Source organism: Pezoporus occidentalis, unplaced genomic scaffold (assembly GCF_034315485.1).
Source record: "Pezoporus occidentalis ecotype Australia unplaced genomic scaffold, CSIRO_AGI_Poc_V1 ctg54, whole genome shotgun sequence".
In the NCBI taxonomy this organism is placed as follows: domain Eukaryota; kingdom Metazoa; phylum Chordata; class Aves; order Psittaciformes; family Psittacidae; genus Pezoporus; species Pezoporus occidentalis.
Window position 1 is genome coordinate 3,312,718 of NW_026915877.1, and position 24,971 is coordinate 3,337,688.

General features: G+C 38.4%; 1 protein-coding gene across 1 annotated transcript in view; it reads left to right on the forward strand.

Annotated features, from left to right (window-relative positions):
* LYPD6B (LY6/PLAUR domain containing 6B) overlaps positions 1-24,971 on the forward strand; it is a 52,461-nt gene that overhangs the window by 22,908 nt on the left and 4,582 nt on the right. Inside the window, exons 2-5 of the mRNA XM_062637782.1 lie at positions 20,707-20,778; positions 22,072-22,225; positions 23,310-23,408; positions 24,328-24,458. Of these exons, the coding sequence (XP_062493766.1) occupies positions 22,099-22,225; positions 23,310-23,408; positions 24,328-24,458 (357 nt within the window). The 5' untranslated portion in view covers positions 20,707-20,778; positions 22,072-22,098. The remainder of the gene's footprint in view (positions 1-20,706; positions 20,779-22,071; positions 22,226-23,309; positions 23,409-24,327; positions 24,459-24,971) is intronic.

Consider the following 24,971-nt stretch of genomic DNA (forward strand, 5'->3'; position numbering starts at 1 on the left):
CTTTTTTTTTTTTGTTTGGCTAAACAGCCTATATACTTTCTTGCATATGCACTAATGATAATAACCGTGCACAGCAACAACTAATGACAATAACCATCCTCAACAATGTCTACAGTATAATCAGGTCAAAATCACAAGCCTGTGCATCACAAAACTGTTTGACTAGGAGTAGTCACATAGCCTTCCATAAATCTGCAGCCATAACCCCGTGGGCTGTTGTAGAGTGCAATTTGCATTCATCTGTGTCTAGTATTTATATCACCTAGGTGTCTAAATACAGGCATACCTGCTGGGTGTTTATTGATCTATTACCAAAGCACGTGAGGAATGCAAACCAGCGACCCAGGAACCGGCTCAGAGCGGTGGTGAAAGACCATAGTTTATTTTAAGACAAACTGCTTGGGGGGTGAGGTTCATAGGTAGCTTTCTGACAGCATAAAACAGTAACCACGTTGTCTGTTCCTGCTCATTCCTGTGCTGTGTTTGCATAGGCATTTATACAGCTGCAAAGTGAATGAAGCCAGGAAGAGGAACGTGGCTGAAAAGCAATCTTTTGTGGGTTTATTTTAACCTGGAGCAATTCCTTGGTTTCACAGCGTGGCCACACATGCCTGCTGGGGGACAAGTCAGAGGTGGGAATGAGCAGTTGGGCACTGGCAGGTGGCTGCTGCTTAAGCTCATTTAAGAAGTAATACCTCTGAGTGCCTGACCTGTGGTCTCAGGAGGTGGTATTGCCATGCTGCTGGCTGCAGTCAGCTCCCAAAGCATAGCTGCCTTTCCCCACTTGCCTCCTCAGCCTCCCAGCTGCCGGCCTGGCCATGGAACACGTCTGACCCAAGAACGAGGCACTTCAGGGTGCTTGATGGCTATATTAGTACTTAGATTCTGCAAAGTGTGGGTCATGCTAAATAGTTCTTAATCCAGACATTTTTTAGGCAAAAATTCTTTATGCTAATCTTTAGGAATCTGTGTGCAATTTGGTTCTTACATTTCCTGTAAGAAAGATACGTTTTTTTTCCCCTGAATTGTGCAAATGGCGTTAAGAACATGGTGTAAGGGCAGAGAACAAAATTTTGATTTTTTTTCTCCCTATTTTCTGCTGAGTTTATATTTTGTTTTGTTAGATTATGCAAACCAAGAACCATTTGGTGTTTATTAAAATGAAATAAAAAACAAAACCCAGAAAAGTGTGGATACGTTTGTAGGCTGATTATTTAGAAGTAGGTGATATGGAAGAGATTTTTATACTGGAGACAGGACAAAAAAGCCCTTGTCAGCAACATAATGGGAGAAAATGTCGCAGTTGTATAAAAGACACAGCACAAAGTGTTAGTTTTTTAGCAGCTGTGACAGTTACCATGATAGCTAAAGCCTTGAAACTTCTGTTCAGTGTTTTTACAAGCAAAACACCATGCTTAAAGTAGAGACTCTGCCAAGAGTCATACTTTTGTAAGTGAAGGGATTAGGAAACTTAAGCATTTGGATGCTGATTTTCATATTGTCTGTCAGGCTTGAATAAGCCAAGACTGATGAGGTATAGCCATTTTTATGCCCAAGATTAAGTTTAGGTTGACATTTAGAATGGAAGGTATGTAGGATATGTTTCTAAAAAGAAATTTTTAAGAAACCCTCACAACATTTGGTATTCAACAGCAGCTGTTGGGCAGAAATTTCTAGCTGTTGAAACTGGTGTGTTGTTGGGAGGAATTAGATTTATATTGTCTCAATAAAGTGAGAATACTATTTCTGTCTGGTATACCATTTTGATAATGAATTTTAAAACAAGAAAAATAGCCTTAAAATATGTCATATCTGTATTCTGTCAACTCAGAACACAAGCCCAGCACAGGCAAGGGCAGTATCTGTGTTTCCACCATGCAATGCCATCATTTCTGGTCTAGGACCCAATAATTACTGCTCTTCACAGTGACCTGCAGTGGCTTTGTAAATGGAGCACAGGCAGTACAGGCTGCTCTGGTAGAATCATAGAATAGTTAGGGTTGGAAAGGACCTTAAGATCACCTAGTTCCAACCCCCCTGCCATGGGCAGGGACACCTCTCACTAAACCATATCACCCAAGGCTCTGTCCAACCTGGCCTTGAGCACTGCCAGGGATGGAGCATTCACAACTTCCCTGGACAACCCATTCCAGTGCCTCACCACCCTCACAGTAAATAACTTTCTCCTTATATCCAATCTAAACTTCCCCTGTTTCAGTTTTAACCCATTACCCCTTGTCCTATCACTACAGTCCTAATGAAGAGTCCCTCCCCAGCATCCCTATAGGCCCCCTTCAGATACTGGAAGGCTGCTATGAGGTCTCCATGCAGCCTTCTCTTCTCCAGGCTGAACAGCCCCAACTTTCTCAGCCTGTCTTCATACAGGAGGTGCTCCAGTCCCCTGATCATCCTCGTGGCCCTTCTCTGGACTTGTTCCAACAGTTCCATGTCCTTTTTATGTTGAGGGTACCAGAACTGCACACAATACTCCAGGTGAGGTCTCACAAGAGCAGAGTAGAAGGGCAGGACCACCTCCTTCAACCTGCTGGTCATGCTCCTTTTGATGTAGCCCTGGTGGTGATGAGCTCTGTAGCATTTAGTGGGAACACTGCTGTAAGGACTACCCATGCTGCAGCCGGTTTTGTCCCACTAGCCCCAGCACCAAGTGGGCTCCTTGGCTTTTGTACCCTGAAACTAGGGAGGGGAGCAACGGGGCCAGGGTTATGGTACCAGGATCATGAAGCAATTCAGATGGTGCCTAATGTACCTGGTCCATTCTTAAACTTTTAGTGGGGCTTTCACAAAAAAGATTATGTGAAAATTAATGCAATTTTTCTGTTTGCACATGTTAATGCTCTGCAAATAATAAGCTTTTTGGAAACCTTGAGAGCGTCTACAGCCTTTGTAGGTGGCATGGAGTTGTTTAAGACATTTTTGCTATCCCTTATCACCTAAATAGATGTGTTGGATGATGTTGGTAGCATGCCTCTATAGTGACAAGTGTTGAAAGGGAGATGAAGAAGCAGAGTAAATAGTTCCAGGGCTTGTGATCTTTGTCTTATCCAATTTGTGAATTTTGGAGAACTCCAGTTGTCGCACTTCATGTTTGTAATTCAGTAGTGCCCAAATGCTTACTAAAAGGTTACTATGTCTTCGCTCATGTAACACTTGCTCTCAATTCAAGAAAAAATGTCTAATACAGCATTTTTTGGGTTCATGTACAGTTACATCACAGTTAGTTTTAGGCTTTGTACTCTGTTAGTAAAATTTAGAATACTTGTTGATTTTGAAGTTGCAGTTGAGATTTCAAGGACTAGTTTCATCTGTTTTTTAGCCAATACATCTTTATATAGCACCTTGAGCAATTTCCTTGATTGGTACAGAGTGCTAAGGTGATCTTTGCTTGCTATTTGTTAAATGTTCGGTTTATCAGTATTTTCTTTCTCTGCTGATATGTCAGTGGTTACATTTGAATATGAGGGATGCATTTTAAAGTAGTTGACATAGAGAATTATAAGATTAGATTTCCTTGCTTATTACACACAGATAGACCAAGGGAATAAGTAACAGAAAAGGTCTGTATTTGAAGGGAAATCTAAGAGAGCTTTCTATTTAGCAAGTGGAGTCAGCTCTCAAAGTATTCATGACACTGTTCCAGTTGGAAGGTATTTCTCAGGATGCCATGATTTATACTTTCCAGAGTACCATCTCATGTCTTCTTTCTCTTCCACCCCTGACTGCTGCTCCTTCCTCTTACTTATTCATCACAGGAGTGGCTAAAAACAGTTGAACCTGAGGGAGAGCAGGAAGAATAGGGAGAAGAGATGAATGACACAAAAAAGCACAGGCAGCTTGATGTCAGGGTCAAGTAAGAAGGGGAAGAAAGCTTTTGGACATTGGGAGAATATAGCCATGAAATGCTTTATGGGTCATTCACCAAGATTGCCAGCTGTGGAACCCATATGCTGGTACAGCTTGTGACCCGCCAACTTGGAGCAAAATAACAAAGGATTCTACCAGTTTTTTGAAGGAGCACTTACTGAGGAATATTACCTTGTCCTCTTCATGTGTATTACCACTTAAGAGCCACTCACAAGAGACTCTTTCCAAGTGTTTCCTGTTCAAAGCAGTTTTCTGAGCCCTGGAGGTATTCATGATACAAAGCAGGAGAACTTCCACGTGGATGGGATTCTTAAACTGTATTTATAATTAAGTTAGGATTATTTTTTTCACTCCACCCTTCTTTTCCCCACCCTACATTTTCAAGCCTTTGAAGAAAAGCCCGCCGTCTGGCATGTCTGTCATAGTTCTCCTGTTTCTGGAGTGCTTCCAGTGTCAGGGATTTCTGGCAGTTTACAGAATTTTATCGAATAGGAGCCATGAGATGATCACACCAGCAGAGCTGTTGCATCCCTGCATTACAAGAATAGAGCAGAGAGGCAAACTCGCATAGTTTCCAACCTGGAAGATGGAACCAAAAATATGTGTGAATGTGGATGTATTGTTTGAATGTGACAGTAAGCACTTTCGCTTTCTCCTGGTCCTGTACTAATGCTCTCCATCTGTTACAGCTGAGGAAACCTGGCGGAGCTAGTGGAGACTGATCCTAGCTTTGGACCAGCTCTGTACCAGTGCTAATTTCTGACTAGCTGTACATCCCAGCCTTAAATGGATCGAAGTGCATATTAGTTATCAACATGAGTCCCTGTGATCATCAACTGCATGCTTTTGCTTCTATTCTTCCAATCTTCTCTTGATACTTATTTTTCTTGTAGTTAAACTGTGAACAGAATAATCCTGTTTCCTTTGATGCAATGTGTACCAGCACTGGTGAACGAAATCCTGGCTGTTTCTGTTCTTCAAGGAATAGAAGTAGTTACACTAAATTGAATATTAAATTTTGAAATAAAGTCTGGTATTTGTTGAAGGTTTGACTGGGGGTTTCAACAAACTTGCTTCCTTTGAGATTATTTAGTTAAAAATTGAATTTATATTTAAAGAATACAGCACTTATGGCTGTCACCAAATACCTCCCAGTCTGTCACTGATTGGTGTAAGATTAAAAATGTTTAATGTATGCTGTTATTCTTTAAATCTTAAATCTTATTATGAATAACTTTTGAAACCAATGATAATTTCTCATGATCTTTTGTCTTTGCAATCAATTCTGGAGAGTATTGTACAACACTTAATTTTTATGTCTCTAGTTATTGATTACTGAGATTGCTTTGAGTATACTGCTCTTGGTTCAGCTTAACTGGTCCTTTACATGCCTTATCTCTTGTCCTTGACTGGCTGAGTCTCTTACATACAAAGTATTTTTTTTCCTCCAAATAGGTGGTAATGTGGCTTCATTCTTAAGGGCTTTAGCTATAAAAACCTCGTGCATGAGCTGGGTGAGTTAACTTTTGACCCTCTTTTGGCTAACAGTAGCAACCATCAGCAGATGGAGAACTTTATCTTTCCATGGCACTTCATAGTGTTTACACAGAGTCAGATAAGAGCTGGAGGAATTCTGCTCCCTATTACAGCATCACTTCACCATGCTCAATGCAAAATTGTTTTGTAGGGAAAAAAAGTACTTAGGTTGCTGCATAAGTCAAAGTATGCATTACACTTTTTCTCCCAGATTCACACTTTACCCTTCATGGAAAACTAGAATCTTTTATATTCTCTTCTTAGCTAATGAGTTTCTTTTTTACCTAAAAATACTTCCACCGTACTTTTTACAGTGGTAGTTTGTTGTTGTGATGCAGTTGTCTGACTGTATTTTAAGTTCTTTGGAATAGACTAGTGAATATTTAAACTGGATTTTTCTTTTAAGGACTGTGTTCTAGATCTTATAGATGAGCTAAAGACCCCAAATAGGCTACATCCTATAGGTTTTATCTCCACCATTGACAGGGAGAACAGAAGGATGGATGTGGAGTTGGTGCTCCTCAATTATTGCTGTGGTTTTGTGTTTTAATTTTGTGAATTGCTGTTTTTCTTCTGCATAAGACATGGTAAAAGCATGTGATTTGCATGGTGAATGGGCAGTGTGAATGCATTGCCACTTCCTTGTACCTGTCATGAGCACAGCAGCAATGAGATGTCCTTGATAGGAGAAGTCAGAGATCTGCTGGTGGTAGAAACTCTCTTAGTTCTGTCCCCAGGCCTGTGGGTTGAGACATGGATGTGTGCAGTGGTTAGGTCTGTTGCAAGTGTTTTCCTGACTAGGTCCTTGAAATCATCTGGATTTCCTACCTGCAATCGACTCTTCAAGGTCATAATAAATAGTTCAAATTAAAGGTCAGACACAGACACACATTCTTTGCGGTGGAATTACAGGATGAAGTGAGTGGTGAACTTAAAGCTACAAAACATCAAAGAGATAATTCACGCTGGTGTGGCAAGTGTGGGAAGTGACATATAGATAATAATTGCAAATTAGCATAGTGCTCTTAGGCATTTGAGTTGAAGCCTCTTCTTGCACCCTTCTGTTTATCAGCAGGTCTGACCAGATCGGCAGTCCTCCCTGCAACTGGGAGGATTTGAGGATCATTTAAACATTTTACAAAAGATTTTGTTGTTATTGTGTTTAACTCCCAATTTTGTTTTGCATTCAAAACATCATCATACTTTATATTCTGGGTATGTTGGTGGAAGGGGCGGTACAATCATGATGCTGGAGAAATTTGGTTAACACCAAAGCTTAATGCAACTTCTTTCTGGCTTGTGGGTATTTAGTCACAGAGGAAATAGGTCTCTCCTTTTCTGCTCTGTATTATTCTGCAGCAAACTAGGGAAGCACTTGAACTCTGGTGGATAACTGAAGGCACGGACATGCTGGTAATGTTAAGGTGCTGCTCTGTCACCTTAAAAACACATGGGGAACCAGACCCTCAGAACATAGTTAAAAAGATTTAACTTTAGCACACTTACTAGATGAACATGATGAGTTTTCTGGTCAACAAGCAATGATGGTTTAGAGACATTTCCTTTTGTTCTAAGCTGTGTTCCCTTCTCCTGATGTATCCACACCTTGGTAGATATTGTAGTGTTTCTCAGGTTAATGTATAAAGATACTTCTTGAAAACAATGAGGAGGTTTTGCTGATGCAGCATCTCTTTATACTGATCATACAATTGATAAAAGCATCAGCTGAGAACTGTTCAGGAATGTTGTCTCTTTTTTCTTTTCCCTGATGCTGGTTTTCAATCACTGAAGCCTATTCATGGCAGATAAGCGAGAGCACAGAACTGCATCAAGTAAGTTCTCTTATTTCAAAAGACTGTTGAACTTCTTTATTTTCCTGTAATAAAGTTTATTGCTTCCTATATATTTGCCTGGTATTGTGGAAGGCATAGCTTTCCGCTTGCTGGGTAATTTAGTTCTGTAGAATTCTCCAGCTTATACCTAAAGCTCAAAGATCTGCTGATCCTTTCTGTCCGTATTTTTATTTAATTGTCTTAGTAAGGTTTATTGGTGCAGTCCATTCTGCATTTCTTTTTCCTGCTTTCCCTCCCCCTGTCACCACACAGTGAAGGCTTCTTGCTAACCTTTAGTTTTCAGTGCAGCAATAATTAAGAGTGTGAAAGGATGTTCTTTTTGAACCTTCCCATGTTTGGGGGATTTAATACTATAGCTCAGACATAAAATATTGCTCCAGGCTGACACTTGGAATTGAAGATCTGAGTTTGAAAATGTTTTAGTTATGTTCTTATTTTGTTTGTACACAGCTGTAAATCCTTCAAGTAGATAACTAGTTTTCTGTTTGTGTCAACTTCTGCATAATCCATGCGTCATGTTAAAGGTATCAGAATGACAGGAATAAGCTACAAGTTACCATCTGAAACTTTTTATTTGTCTGTTGATGTTCTCAGAACACATTTTGAGGAATTGTTTGATGCGCATGTAGAACTTACTTTTAATTGACAATTTGTGAAAGTCATTTAACCTCTAAAAAAGTGTATTCCTAACCTATGGATAATTGGTGTATTGCATGATCTACTTTGTGAAAATTAATATAGTTAATGAAAGGAAATTTAGTATACCATTAGCAGTAATGAAAATTTAATTTTTCCTTCAGTTTAGGTATGAAGTCTGTTTAGGTTAGAGTACAGGGCTTATGAACGTGTATGTGTGTGTATCTCTCCCCTTCCCTTGTAATATGTACCCCCACTTTCCTTAGTGGCTGCCTTTCCCTTGATTTCAAAATATATACTATAAACCAAAAAAAAACCCCATAAATGCAGATCTTCATATGAAGAAAATGGTTTACATTTTTCAGCTTAGAAGGGGATACGACTGTATCAGGGATGTGAGAGATAACAAATTGTGGCAAGTGTGGAGAAAGGAAGCCTAGAATGATCGCTTTTGGTTTGTCATAGGAGGCAAGGATGAGATGCCATAAAATGAAACACTCAGTTGGGTCTAAACAAAAAGAAGGAAGTACTTTTTAAAAGGTGTGCATTTGTACTTTGCAGTTTATTGCCATGGGATGTTGTTACCAACTCTAGATGGATTCGGCAACTGACAGCAATAACCCACGGACAGTTCAATTAACCAAGCCATGGACAGGCAATTAAGCACCAAGATATGTACATTATCTCTGCCTCTGGAAGTCTCTGAATTGCAGATTGTCAGGAAGGGTGTGGAGGGTGAATATATACAGGAGGAATTATCACTGTAAAATGAGATGTTTGTGTATTCTTCCCTAAAACAACTCATTGCTTGGCTGTTTTGGATAGAAGAGAGCTTCAGAGCTGTTGTGCAACACAGTTCAGAGCCATCTCCCAAACAAGCAAAGCTTTCTTTTTTACAGGGAAGAAGCCTAACAGAAAAAAACTTTGAAAAATGTATTCTCTAATGGGAGAAAATCGAGTGAAAAATCTCCTGCTCTCATCCATTAAGTGAGAGTATTGAAAGACATTTGGAAATACTTAAATATTGTCAGTCCAAAGAAACAATCAACTTAAATCAACTTAAACCCTACAAATCCTCCAGAATGAAATGACCTAACAGCTGTGTTTCCTTACACTTCTTTTAGCCCTTTTCATACGTTTGCAAGTGCTGAGGGAAAACTGTGGAGCCTGGTGAAAGAATGTAAACCTGAAGAGACTAGTAATAATAGTAAATACAGGTATGCAATAGTTTTTGTTATGAAAGACTGTGGTAGTTTCTTACTAGTGTTTATTTTGTTACCAGTGTTTGGGGTTTTCTCCATTTTTAAAGGTTTGTTTTGTTTGACTTACTTTTGTTTTTTGTTTTTTGTTTTTTTTTTAACCTTGTGTCTTTCTTTCCAGTTTATCCTGGTGCTAATTTGGTAATGACCTATCTGCCTAAAATACACCCAAGGTTATATAAAGGATTTCTGCAAGGCTCTGAGGAGCCTTACGAAAAAGCACATGGTGCCTTTGATTGTGAAGACATAGAATGTGAACCCCTGTACACAAAAGGAATAAGATTTCTTCTTCCCCCCAGTGAATTGCTTTCTGTTTAGAGGGGAATAGTAGTAAGGCAAGTTTTCATCTGTGTTCATTTATATGGATAGCTTACTCAAATGGCATCTGATAGTTCTTGGAACTGGCCTATAGCACATGAAAAGCACAATAAAGAGAAACGGCTACAATGAACTATGTATTCACCCTTTATGTTGAGTTGTGCACCTGTTTTGAAATGCAGCATGCAGATACTGCATGGTTTGCTCATAGTATTTTATATGTGTTCTAGCTGGTAAACTGTATCAATAGTCACAGTCAGTTTGCTGCAAATGGATGGAGTGTTAGATGTCTGCACCTCTTAGAAAGCTAGAGTTACCAGGCTATGTGAAAATGCATGAAAGGATCTGAAATTGGGGTACGGGAAGAAAAAAATTAAAAGGGCAGATGAATCATTTGGCTCTTGAGTTTAAATTTAGTCCTCTCATACCAGTTCATAAATCTTGGAGGAAATTGTGCTGCAAAACAACTGATGATATTTCATATGCAGAAATTGGCATTCACTTCTAAAATACAGTGCTTACTTTTATGTTTTTAGTCAGCATTGCCTTACCTTCCAGGGATTTATTGCTTTTAGTAAAGTAGGATTTATTTTTTCACTTGTAGTGCTTTTCAGTTTAGTGTTACTCTTGATTTTGAACAGGAAATGAAGGAAATGGAAAATTTGCCAACTTTAATTTGTCAAATTAAACCCTGCACATTGCAGGCAATATGTATAGTAAACAAATCTCCCCCACCCAGAGGCATTCCTATTGTTACTTGTTACTGCGCTGCCAGTTTATTTAAGAATGTGGCATTGTCTTGTGAGCAGATAAGGGCAGAGGTGGAGTGTGCATTTTGTCTCTTTCTATTGCTTTTCTAATTGAATGAAAACTACTTTTTAGGTCAGATTATAAATTACTTCCTGTGTTTTGTTATATTATTCTATTGACTTGACTGAAAAGAGTAAGTCATGAGGCTTTATCAAGCGTTAGGCTTTGAAAAACAGAAGCCAGTCTCTGCTCTGCAGGAATACTCAGAAGCTGAAGATTATTTCTTCTCAGAGAGCACCTAAGAGATAGGAAGGTAGGAAAGACTATTTGAAGTGTGAATAGTCTTACTATGCTTGGAAAATATCGCAAAGAGCTAGGATGGTACTGAGTATAAACAGTTCTGTCACTTTAATTATAAAACAGTTATGTAGCTTCCTCTAGCAAGTGAGAAAATTGCACTGCCTTAATACCATCACACTAAAGAGATAAGGGGGAAAAAAAGTAAAAGAAAACAGCTGAGAAATGGGAAATGTGTGTCAGGGGAAGGGAACGTTTGTTCTAGACAAAACCAAGATGCTTAGTTGCTTTCTTTAGGACAAAGACCACAAAACACACCCAGAATCACGGTATCTTTTACAGTGTGCAGACATACCCCTGTCCCTTTGGTGGTAGTAAAAAGGTATCAGGATGGGATTTTTTTCAAGAAATAGACATTTACCCTTTTCCTTCCAATATATACTACTAAGTTGAGGAGGGGATGGACCATTTGTTAAGATTTGTAAGGTAGCCAGTGCTATTATTGAATTTCTGCAGGAACTGCCAGGGAGATAAGTGGGGGCTAAAGCTGCAAGAAGTGAAAGGACTGTCTGGATGCTGTTGCAACACAAATGGCTGATACTGGAAATGGTTGTCTCCCTGTTTTCTTGACAGTTTAGATTCAAGCTTTTTTTTGTTTGCTTATTTAAAAAAAAAACCACGTTAGTGAAAGATATTATAAAAAAAAGTGCTATGAAATGCTATGAAATGTCGTGTATCTGTCCTGGACAATGAGGAAAAGACCAGAAATTATGGATGTTTGTTTTTTTCTGTATCCTGGGAATGTTACGTTAATAATAATATTTAAGGTTCAGCCTCTAGCAAATCAAGCAAGTAACTGCAGGATGATGGAAGTGTTATTTTCTTTCAGCTTCTATACATAGTGATGTGATTCCAGTCCTAGAGCACAGATGTTTATTGTGAAGGTCAATGAGAAAAACTGTACAAACCAAATTATTTTCAAATAACTTTTAATTAAATATTGTATTCAGTTATTAATGCTTAGTACTGTGTCTATAGACATGGAAGCTATGTGCCTCTGTCCCAGAAATTTGAGCCTTAGAGGAAGAAAAACAATGCAGCGTTTGAGTTTTGTAGTTGAAGATATGGCGTATATGTCAACACAGCTTTTGTGAACGTGTGAAAGGGAGTTTTTTATGTTTGTATTGTCCCTCCTCTTGAAATGAGGGCAAATCACTTTTCTCTCACAATGCAACAGAAGGCTGACTGAAGCTGTTCAAATAACAAATTGTGCCAAATATTGCTTGTGTGTAGGAGTTGTCAGCTAGTAAAAACTGAAATTAGCTTTTTGCTGTTTTCAGCTGTCTGGATTAGAGTGTTGATTGGAAGTAAATGCCATCTTGCACTAGGTCAGACTGGCTGGGTCCTCAATTTATTAAGCATAGTTCATTTAAAGCATTTCAAAACAAACAACTCTTAAGCCTTTTTATGTTTGTAACTTCATAAAGAATTGAAACAGACTTTGTTAGTACTTTTAGAAAAAGAAAGCCTTTTTCTCCTTACTTCCTTTCATCTCTTGCTTTTGCAGAGTTCATGTACCTCTAGACTTATCTTCCAAGTAAATTTTTCCTTTTACACTGCTGTAAAATATGCGTGTAGATATATTCTGTCATGTATATTAAGTTTCTCCCAAAAGACATAATCCAAATCACTCATATCAGTGCTAGTTTCTCAGCCTTTGGTGGCAAATAATAGGAGCGAACAGCTCAGCTAGAAGGGGTTGTAGAAACGAGAGTACTGCAGACAGAAACTTGGCTGGGAGATAGGATTTTCACCATTTATTCTCCATTACTGGTTGTATGAGGTAGAAAAGTCTTCCTCTGTAATTTAGGAAGCCACATGTGAAGTATCCACTGCTTCAGAGTGGAGGAGTCTGAAGTTTCAAAGAGAAAACTGTGGGGAAATGAACAATTTGGGTTCATCTCCTGGGAACTACATCTGCAAGACTATTTCCTCTAAATGTTATAGCGGCTCATGTAGGGCAAGGCAGAATAATAGGAATTTCTCAAATACTTCCTCAGTTTTCAGTGACTGAAAGTATGTGCCTCAGAAATGTGGAAGAGTAGTAATGTGAACGAGCCAGAATTTTGTGCACAAAACATTTTTCAGAAGTTTAATAAGTGACACTATGATAAATTTTCTGCTCAAAATTAGTTCTGTTGCAGTGCTAGTGATGTTACTTGTGATGTATGACACCGAGTGCAGCGCGGCTCTGTAGGCAAAGTGATTTCAAGGAAGGTACTTTTCATGTCAGTTGGAGTGTGACTCCTGCAGTAGATTCTGTGTTGACTTTACAGTCAGAATTTCACTCTTTCCCTGCCTCCAGCACATGTGCAATGCAAATCAGTTCTTTTAATAAACATAAACAACGTGTAGGCTATGCAAATACAACCTGTAAAAGATTTTTGCCTTTAAAGTTACATTTTCAATAAGAAGGTTAATTCAGGTATGTGTATTTCTTAGAAATAGGACTTTCTGCCTCTTGAGATGAGTTCAGGTGCTTCTCAACAAAAGATTCTTCCCAAGGAATTCAGTATGAAGACAGGTTGTTAGTTCTTCGCAACTGATTTTTCTAACCTAAATTCATTCAATGGCACAAGTTTACTGTTGCAGTTCTCTGGAAATAGTGTAGCAGAACTGGGAACTGCTGGTGGTTCTCCAAAAACATTTGCAGTCATTCCTGGTGCATTTAGAGCTATTATATTGCTTATGATTTCAAGGATTGCATAGTAACAGAAGTTTGATAGGAGGCAAAAAGAGTATCGGACATGTACCCGTGCTATAAAATTTTACACGTTAAACCCTGCCAGTACAAACCAGTAATTGACTCTGTGTGGGGTTTTTTTTCAATTGCAATTCAGGTTAAGTTTTTGCTGTTGTTGTAAACTGACATAAACTGATGGTGACCGTTTTCTGTAAGGTATCCATGAAGCCTCTTCTTCAGGCTGAACAAGCCCAGCTATCTCAGCCTGTGTTCATAGGAGAGGTGTTCCAGCCCTCTGAGCATCTTCGTGGCCTACTCTGGTCTCAGTCCAGCAGGTCCATGTCCTTCTTATGGTGGGGACCCCAGAGTTGGATGTGGGACTGGGGCAGGGGGAGAGTTTCACCAGAGTGGAGCAGAGGAGAATCTCTACCCTCTACCTGCTGGTCACACTGCTGGTGATGCAGTCCAGGACACATTTGGCTTTCTGGGCTGCAAGTGCACACTGCCAGGTCACGATGAGCTTCCCATCAACCAACACCACCAAGTCTTTTTCCTCAGAGCTGCTCTCAATCCATTCTGTGCCTGTATTTGTGCTTGGGGTTGCCATGACTCAGGTGTAGGACTTTGCACTTGGTCTTGTTAAACTGCATGAGGTTCGCACAGGCTATCTCTCACGTCTGTCCAGGTCCCTTTGGATGGCATTCCTTCCCTCCAGCTTGTTGTTGAGTCCCTCTAGTGTTGTGTTATTGTATAAAACTGGGGGTTTAGTAAAATGACCTGCTATAGGAAGTCAAAGGACATTTTGCCATGAGAGCTTGGACCCTGACACTCACTACAGTAAAACTAGACAAAGTGACCTTACCCTTTCTTCTTATTCTTTCAGTGCAAATATGTGTATTTGCACACACAATACCAAACCTTTTATGACTTGGCAAAATGTTGCAACTAAGGCTCAAGGAAGGAGCAGCAGAACAGGTTTATTTTGAAACCATTATTCTTTCTGAAGTGAAGGCTGATGTCAGTGAATTCACTCCAGAAATCAATGTTGGGTAAAACAGCACACTTTTCAGGTTTATGAATTCAACTGGTGCATAACTTAAATCTTAGTTTTGAAGTACAAGTAAATGTGAAGCTTTTAGAAAATGTTCTTTGTGATGCAGAAGCTGTCAAACCTTCTAATTTTTCTGATCCCATAGGGCCATTCTAGGTTTGAACAGGTTTTGGTGTATTGAAGATTTGAAGTAGGTCTCCAAGCAAACATTCTTTTCGCCTAGCAAGCCTTTTCCATGTATATCTTTGCTTTGACATATTAATTTTAATGGGAATATAATATTTATTTCACAAATGGAAATCATGTAGGTTTTCATTCTTTTGTCTAGAATGTCCTATATTTTATTGTCTAGAGTGTTATATGTAACTTTATAGCATATTTAACTATGTATGTTGGGCATATTTTGTGTTAGAAATAGGATTTCACTTGGAAATGCAGGCATGAAAACCATGGCATATTTCTGAGGCTGAATTTTACTGGCTTAAAGACCTTCATTTTTCATTTAATAATATTTAGTGGATGGTATATATATTTATATACACAGTGTGTATATATATATATATACACACACATATACGCACTGTGTGTGTATATATATATATATACACACACAGAGATGTCTCTTGATTTCATTGGAGCAACGTTGTTGTCCTGCCTCTCTCATGTTCTAAAATAGGTCTTGAAGAACGTCATTCTTGTGCAACAGGCAGTAGTGTTACCTTATAGTCTTGCTGAGTATGGGTATCTTTAGCTTGGCAGGAAAAAAGAAGTCTTTTGAATATTGACTGTGGTCTGAAGCTAAACTTGTAGAAGGATGCTCAAAATCAGGATTTTGTCTTTATTCTCAGCTGATTCAGTGTTCACTGGGGCCTTTGGCTCCTGTAAACTGTGGTCCCAATAACTTGTGTACGGAGAGCTAGATCTGCTGAAGTTCTATCCCACCATTTATAGTAAGGTCTACCTAGTTAATAATGGTCTGATCCACTGGGGTATTTAACAGAATACTCTGTAAAATTAATGTCAGTAAATTGATTTTTACATAGGTGCTCTGACGAGCTCAAGGAAAGAAGAAATGTTGCTTATTCCTGTAATCTCTTTTCTCTAGAGTAATACTGAATTCCTATTTCCAGTCTTGCAGATGAATGGGGGAGAGAGATTTAGAACACTTGCATATGTGATATATAGAAGCTGTTGAAAGCTGAAGAGAAAAATCTGGTTTGACAAAGTGCAGTTCTTGGAGGGAATTATATTCTTGCAGAAGGGAATAAGAAATTTATCTCTCATTAGTGTATTCTTAGATAGAGAATCCAAAGATGTTCAGGGATTCTGAATTTTAAAATAAAGACTACTTTTGCTGAGCAGTTTTGGCTATAAAAGGAATGAGATGTAATACTGTTTTCATTCCATGGATCTTTTTTGTATGAGCTTAAAAACAAATGCATATTTCATCCTTGCAAATACTTCAGTGGTACTGCTCAGATTTATCACAATAATCATACCTTATTTTCTTTTTGAAATAATTGCAGTTGTATGCATTGTGTAGTCAGACACCTCCGTGTCTCACTATCGGTTTGCATCACAACTTCCCATGCCAGCATTATACCCCAAGCCAGATGGTGTTGTCATTACGAGATCTGTATGTTTTATAAGATCATAGATAAAGAGCTCAATAATTTCTTGTAATTAAGACCAAATTTAATTCCAGGCATGGTTAAGTGTGCTGTGGGTGAAAATAAAGAAATGTGTTGTATTTAAAAATAATGTTGATAACTTGAATTTTATTCTGCTGTTTTACTACTCGTAGATGTCTGTCAACGTAATGTAAAATCTGGTTTCCTATGTTGTATACTAATGCTACCATGCTGCAAGGCAAAAAATCAAAAAATCATTTCAGGTCTGTAGGTAAGGAAAGGGAGAACTTGTATAGCTTGTAGTTTGGATTTGTGGATCAGTAATACTATTATTTTGAGATTTTTAATCCTTCAAAAGTTTTTCTCTCCCCATCTCCCCTTTTTTTACTTTAAACATGCTCTGCCTATTTCCCAAGGAAAATGAAGGTTTTCTTTTATTTGTTCCATCCACTTACTCACTCGCTGAGTTTTGAAGTGGAGTAAGTGGTGGCTTATAGATCAAGTTAAATGGTCTCCAGAGAAAAACATAAGAATGGCAGTATTTGTCTAAGAAATGGGGAAACCAAGGAGCTATTTTTGTCCTTTTAGATAAGTTTTGGACTTCCTGATTTGTTGTAGGGAACACCTGATAATGTCAGGTATTGGTTTTAACTTTTTCAGCCCTTAACATACATACTTTTCCACCTATGTATTTCTAACTCTTATGTCCTGAAGTGGTATTTAACAAGCTTAACGTAAGCATTTGCAATTATCTAATAGCACCTGAAAATTACTTACTAAATGACAGGAGGAAGTTTCATTTGCATTCCATATCTCATGTTAAATCTGCTAATCCTCCAGAGAGTCTGCCAGGAAAAACAATGTAGACAGACTTGAATTTTATTAAAATCAGAAATCAAGCATACAGCTTCCTCCTATTCTGTTACACACTGCAAGATAAATCTTAAAACCTCCTGGAATATATTAATTCTTTCAGCCATTGTATACCTCATTGTTTTCTTGATACGTGCTTCAGATACAAGTTCGTTACAGCCCTTCCCTCTTGGGTCTTCTTCCCTCAGCCCAGGAAAGCTATGTCTCCATGTTTGCTCTTGTTTATATAAGTTAATCTTCTGTGTTGTGACAGTTTTTTCATTCATTAATGAGAGTTCCTAATTGGTCATAATGAAATGTTCATTCATACTACTAGATAATATTATATGAAAGTACGACAGAGATAAGAGACTATGAAGAAAATAAGCACTTTAAAGATTTTTGGATATGAGCAGCATTTTTTTTGCCAATATTTTCCTATTTATTTAAGAATGACTGCTGGTGCAGCTGTGTAACTAAGACCGTGTCGCACAGCATCCATTATTTATTGGCCTGGTTAGCAAACAAGGACACCTTTGACTACATCAAATCATGAGATCAATTTACTGTGCTTTACAACAGCTAAAGACTAGCTTTTTTGTATTTATATTCCCTAAAATTTTCCATTTGGCATGAGCTTCTCTGGGGAAACCAGCACAGGAAAGCAATAGGACCTTAGGGGAGGGGAGCAGGAGAAAGCTTGAATTTGTAGAAAGCTGGCACAAGTGTAATTGTGGCTTTTATTTGCTACCCAGGTGCATCAGATCAAGTTACGGGCCAGTCTCTTCATAAAGGCAAAATTTCGTCAAACTGCAGAAAACGTGAAGGAGATTAATTTTGCAACTATTATGCTTTGAAAAGATACAATGCTTTATCTTCCCACAAAGTAAAAAAAGAAAAAAAAGAAAAATTATACTGAGCTGCCCCAAATACGTTACAGTATTTGCTACTTGATTAAAACTGGCTTGCCAATTTGAAAGTTACTTGCTTGAGGCATAGTTTATGCCCTTGCAAAGGACATAAATAGAGCTGTTTTGCAGGGGACCCATGGAGAAAGATGTTGGCATTAAAGACAAAAAACAGGTTCTTGTCACACCTTTACCAGCAACACTCAAGCAGCCTGTGTGCATTAAGGGCCTGATACTACCCCACTGAAGCTAGCACAAACTGGATCCCTGATTGCCCACAGATGTAAGAGCAAGTTGACTGTGATCAGGAACTTAAAATTGGCACCTACTTGTGCTGGAGATACTGGAGTTATGTGTTACTGGACTTCCTGTCCAGAGGAGGCCACAAAGATGCTCTGAGGGCTGGAGCACCTCTGCTACGATTACAGGCTGAGAGAGCTGGGCTTGTTCAGCCTGGAGAAGAGAAGGCTCCAGGAGACTTTAGAGCAGCTTCCAGTGCCTTAATTGGCTGGCAAGAAAGCTGAAGAGGGACTTTTTACAAGGGTCTGTAAGGATAGGATGAGGGGGAATGGCCTTAAGCTGACAGAAGGGAGATTTAGATTAGATATTAGGAAGTTCTTCCCTGTGAGGTGTTGGCACAGGCTGCCCAGAGAAGCTGTGACTGCCTCATCCCTGGCAGTGTTCAAGGCCAGGTTGGACGGAGCTTTGAGCAACCTGGTCTAGTGGAAGGTGTCCTTGCCTGTGACAGAAGTGTTGGAAATGGATGGTTGTTAAGGCCCCTTCCAACCCACACTATTCCATGATTCTACTGTATTCTTAACTTCACGCTTTGGCATCAGTTTCTATAATTTATTTATTTTTTTAATAAAATTAAATTTGTAGCACTTCTGATTTTCAGCTGGTGAAGACTTCATGGTGTCTTTGTGTTTGAACTCCAGTAACGGATGACAGGAGATACTTATGGGAAAGAATAGCAAAGTACAAATAGAGTTACAGTGATACTGATGACAACAGGAGAGACCTATCTTCTACATCAGAAAGAGGGGGCATTACTGAAGAGTTGGCCAACTCAATTATGCATAATTGCATTTCATATGCTGTGCTTTGGGGTGGTTTTGTTTTTAAATCACCAAGAAAGAATTCTCCTCTGTGTGGGAAACAAAGAACCCTTAAGTTAGACTTTGTGCTTCTTTAGTTGTTGCCTTTTTATCGGATTGGCTGTTTTCATGGAAAGTATAATTTTATAAAAGTTACGTTAATGTATTTTGCTTCCGGTACTTAGAAAATTTTGTTACTACATTGACTTTAAATCTTCAACTCATTCAGAATAATAGGTGTGGTATTAATGTAGGGGTTTGGTACACTATGTTTTTTATTCTCTTGGTTGTATCATGTAAGCCTGATCCAAAATACCATAAAGCAGAAGAGCAGGATCGAATAACAAGGGGAATTATTGTCTATGAAGAAAAACAGAAATTTGACAGCTGGGATAGAAATTCTGTCACCTCTTGACACTGGAATAAAAGGTCATTTTGTAAGAAAAAGTTTGATTTGAAGACTATTAAATACTGATGGCAAAGGACGGAGTTTTGAAGCACTGATTTGAACTGTATGGAACGAAAGGAGACTTGAGGAAGAGCTGTTGTCTGTAAATATAAACTGGTAGAGCTAAGAATGCTAGAGAAAGGAGAAATTAGGTTGGAAGGTATTTGGATTATTCGTGAAGTTACTGTAGTGACAGGACAAGGGGTAACGGGTTAAAACTTAAAGAGGGGAAGTTTAGATTGGATATAAGGAGGAAATTCTTTCCTGTTAGGGTGGTGAGGCACTGGAATGGGTTGTCCAGGGAGGTTGTGAATGCTTCATCCCTGGCATTGTTCAAGGCCAGGTTGGATGAAACTTTGAGTGAGATGGTTTAGTGTGAGGTGTTGTCCCTGCCCATGGCAGGGAGGTTGGAACTAGATGATCTTAAGGTCCTTTCCAACCCTAACTATTCTATGATTCTAAGTGTAGTAGCAGCACTGTCTCCTCTTTTCCCTTTCTCCTATCCTGTGTAGTGCGACATTTGAATGATCTGTTTTGGAAGACATTAAGGGTCATGAAATAGACTTTGCAGGCAACAGCTAAATGGCAGAATATGATGTGGGTTGATTTGTTAGCAGAAAAGCATCGAGTCATAATATAGAATCATAGAATAGTGATACACAGGTTTGTCTCCCGACAAATTAAAAAAAAACAACAACCACTAAAAGTAAGTGTACATTTGAAATGTGTACCTCGAGTGTGTGCTAGTGAGGCAAGTCAAGAGGGTTATAAACAGCCTGTCTTTGATGCTGCAGGATATCACTGTGCAAATAGTGTGTGCTTAATTGGAGAGAGCTGTAACTTTGTTTTAGATTTATTTGGGATTTTGCAGCGGTATTAGGGATTTGGCCAACATTTTTGTGTTTCTGTTTCAGTGAGGAATGAACTGTGGAGGACCTGTTTATAATTTGCTAATAACCTCTAACCTTTAGGTTACCTTGCTGCTGATGAGTGCTTCTATTTTGGTCAAAGCATGTGTTGAAAGTTTGAATATCTCTAGAGTGTGAAATATTTATTCACCTGTTATTGTGTAGTCCCGCCCAGGTCATTGCCTGAGTAATGTTTTTCCCTTGCAAGAGAAATAAACTCATCCTTATGGAAGGACAGAGTAGTCTCATTGCTTCACTTTTTATCTGTCATTTGTCTTTCAAAACTTCGGGGTATCACAGGAAGGAGGGAATCTATTTCCGCAGTAGGATAGCACTCTGTAAGATAGAGCCACATTTTGTAGTTCAGGCGCTTCTTCGTATATTTTGTTATGAAAACCACCACACTTCCAGGTTTCTTTCTTAATTCTTAATTTAAATAAGGACATACAGTGTTTCAGCTAACTAGTTCCTTCAGGACAGAATTATGACTATCAGTTGCTGTTTGTTTCCCACACATTCTTCTTAATCCTTCCTTAGATCCTGGGCTACAATCAGAAGAAATCTTAACCGTTCACAGAAAATAGTCTTGGAGGTGCACTGAAACGAGAGGTATGCCACGGCTTTCTCAATATCTACTGAAATATATTCATATTTGCAAAACAAAACTTAAGCTAAGCCCCCAGTGTATAAAGTTGAACTTTCTATTGATTGGTTTGTTGTCAAAGCCATCTTTCAAATAATTCCCATCTGTGTAAATTGCAAAGCCCAAACCAACCAAACAAGCAAACAAAAAAAAAAAGAAACCAAGGAAAAGAAGTCAAATCCTTTGACTTCTCTGCCATGGTATGAGTACCATTTTCAGTTCAGTGCTTAGATTCATTTGGAGCTTCCTGCACAGGTGTAGTGTGCATCTACACAGGCCTTTGCAGGGGTATGCAGAGCAATTTCTGAATGAATGCATTTGGCAGCTCAAAGTAACATCTCTGGTTTGGCAGGAGCCTCCACTCAAGCTGGTTTCTCCTGCTGGGAATTTGCATGGGCGGGGTGCCATTTAAGCTGATTCTGTCTCTTAATACCTGAACTAGGTCTCCAGTATCATTGCTATTTGTCATACATACCTCTCTGTGTATATGTGTGTACATCTAAATATCAAACTGACCAAAATGTTCATCAGTTAGTTCTTCCTCTCCACAAAGCCCTTATCAAAGTACCTAGGAGGACCCAAACAAATGTGCCCATAACCTCTATCACATCCTCTGAACGTGCTGCTTTGCAATTCTCCAAGGCTTGTGTACCATCATCAGGTGTCTTCCTTAGCATCTCCGTAGTATGCGCTTTAAGAAGAAATAATTTGAATTCACACTTGCAATTTTTAATGATGTGCCACTGGAAAGCACACTTACAATTCAGATGATGTAGCTTATCTGAAGACAATAGACATACACTGATCCATGTCAGATAAGGAATTTGACTTGAGTTCTAGGCTGTTGGTGTTAAAAATGGCATTTGTCTGTGTTTTGCTTTCTTTAATGGTATTGTAATCCTGTCTGTTTCAAGTACGATATAAAGGAGTTCAGTTTTCATGTTGATTTTTAGGAATGCTTATAAGAATTCTGTGAGATTGACATTCCTTGGAAGGGTAAATGGGTTAAAGAAATATTGTCAGCTTTTTTGTTTGTGGAAGTTTAAAGACTCTGTACAGGATCCTGGCCAGCAGAAGGCAGTAACTGCTCAGCTTTGCGCTGATCATCATTACATGTTCACTTGCATTAGCCGTCTTCACAGTACAGACCTACGGACCGAATTTTCAATGTTTTAGGAACACTTAATAGGAAATTTCTTGTTATACACACTCAGTTCTTTATGATTCCCTCTAAATAATGTGTTCCCTTTCTTTCTTAGGCCCAAGGGTTTTACTTTTCATGTACAATGATACTCAGCATGTTGTTATTCTATCCCATGCTGGCCGGAGCCTTTCTTCCGTTCTTCATCCTTTCAGGAAATAGGGTTTCAGCTGAGAACATCAACTTTTACAATGTGAGACCTCCACTAGACCGTAAGTAGAGAGTTAACACTTTTTTTGTGTATGCAATTGTAGCTTAACATTTTAGTTAATTACCATATTCTTTCAATCCTTTGTTTTTTAGGTGTTTGTCTTCTTCAAATATAAAGGATAAAAAGTTTAAAATAAAACTGCTTTTCAACCCACAGCAGTTTAGTTTATTTCTAAGATTTTAGAAGTAGACTGAAAGAAAACAAAGACTTGCATGCGTTGCTCAATTAAAGAGTTCATGAGGGCTTTCACATTTTAAGTGCTTTTATTCTATTTTTCTGTCTCTGAAATGTCTTCCTACAGAGCAAATTATGCAGTGGGTTTCTCAGAAATAATACAGAACAGATGTTTTTGTCTTTTATCTTGTTGAGGTTTTTTTGTAAGGGAAAGAAAAGGTGTGCTGTAAGCAATTAATTCAAACTGAAGGCAATTAAAAACCTCGTGAGACCTGTGAAGCCAGTTGTCACTAATAGCATCATTTTTTTTTGCCTCTTATCTAGCATCAGAATCATTCTATCCCTTCACTTAAGGAGAGAAAATTTTAATTATACATATCATTAAAATAGTCAGGACAGCTAGATATAATATGTATATATGTGCATCTAGGGAACTGTACATCTTAAGATCATTTATATATATGTATAATGTAAATAAAGTTTTAAAATAGTCCTCTTCAGAGCTGGAGTTTAAGATCTGAAGCCGATTTTGAAGATGTAGGTTTTTTCATCAAATGAATCTGTCGACAGTGTTTGCTATGTGTATTAAAATACGTGTGGATTTAGTATCATGGGCATACATCTAAGGTGTTCTCTTTCTCCTGTTTTTCCACCACTACTTAAATGGTATTTTGGATTGTGACAGAATGAAAACAGGAGAAGGTGTTTTAAAGTTCAGACAGGCATAGCAAAACCAGTTAAAAATGTAAAATCTTTCTACAAAACTTGTTGCATAGGTGTCCAACAGTGATGTATCATTGAAAATATGTATGTAATACGTTTTTTGTAAGCAGTGTGTGTACAAGCTCAATATTATTTTGAATTTTTTTTATTAATACATGCAAACTTACTATATTTTAATACTTTTAAAGCCACTCCATTTCCAAACAGTTTTAAGTGCTTTACTTGTGATAATGCAGTGGACAATTACGACTGTAACAGATGGGCTGAAGATAGATGGTGTCCTGAAAGTAAGTGCATCTGTACTAAGGGGATTCTTTGTGATAGTTGTATTTCCTTCTCCTTGACTCAGCCATCTTGTAGAAGTTGAACTGAACAGGATTAACATGCCAACACAGTGGTGTCCTCAGTTATATTGTTAGTAATACTGAATCATGCGTTTCTGCTGAGGTGAATGTTTTGACCATTTCAGAGTGCAAAGCTACAGTGAAAAATAATTTATATCTACATTTATGTAATAAACATTCAATATAATATATAACAATAGTATATATATAGTATAGTAGGTATATTAACAATATATCAACTACATGTGTGTGGATATATACATAGCTATGTGCTTCCTAGGACTTAAAGATGTTGTTTAAAAAGACTCTAGAATTGCCTTTGCAAGCTTATCCCCTTCTTTTTGGATATCATCCCAACATGAAATATTCTCCCTATGCTGTAGGCTTGCTTGTAAGGCAGCAAGACCTGAATGACTGGGCATCATACTTGTATGAGAGAATAATAGATACGTAGAAAAGAGTGGAAATATGCTTCCTCATTTTTCTTTGCAGTCATATTCACAGTAACAGTGGGAAAGTGGAAGAAACAAGCTAGAGGAATGAGGAAACGCATCCAAAACAAAGCAAGCAAGAATGGTCTGCAAGAAAGAGTAGAGAATGGAAGATAAATGTGTAGATTTTAGTACTAAAAAGTAGTTTAAGAGATAGCAGCCTTTCTGGAGGTTTGAAGGATTAGTTAAGTTAAAGATTTCATCATTAATTAATTTCTTCCTAAATGGTATTATAATTAAGTTGCATGATGGCTTTATATAGCCAAAATAAGTATTTTTATGAGAATATTTTTCTAATTAGTGTGAAGTTTTTAAACCCTGTAAAAGAATGCATACTTTGCTAACTAAACATTTCAAATTTTATTTTGTAGGTACTCAATACTGTTTGACAGTTCATCTCTTCACAGACCATGGGAAGAGTACATCAGTCACCAAAAAGTGTGCCACTGGAGAGGAATGCCATTTCGTAGGCTGCCACCGTCACAGGAAAAGTGGCCACACAGTAAGCACTGCTCTATGTGCCAGAGCAGCACATTGGTTTTGAGGTTTGCATTTCAGTACTTGTTTTTCCTGATGAGCTGAAGGATGTGCCAAGATACACTCTCCAGTATTTAACAATAGACATCAAATTTCTGCAACAGAAGCATGACTATCCCAGTCTTCCTCCTTTCCCGTTTGTGTTGCTGTATGACAGGATGTAATCACAACTTCTAAAGAAACATCTGAGCTTTCTGGGGCAGTGTTAGTGTGTACCAAATGCATGGGCCTTGCTTTCTGAGTAAGGTGCCCAGGTAGGCTATGCAACCTGCGCCGATACTTGTGGTGCTGCAGCTGTGTCACTGTCAGCACCTGAGCAAACCAGACTGGGAGTAAGGTACTGCATAACACAGTTCTCTGCATAACACAGCTTGGACAACACTGCCCAGCACACAAAGTGAGACTGTACTTGTCCATGAGGGCCATACTCTTAAGCAAGATACAAGTTGAGTTTTTGTTACATGACAAAAACCTTGAA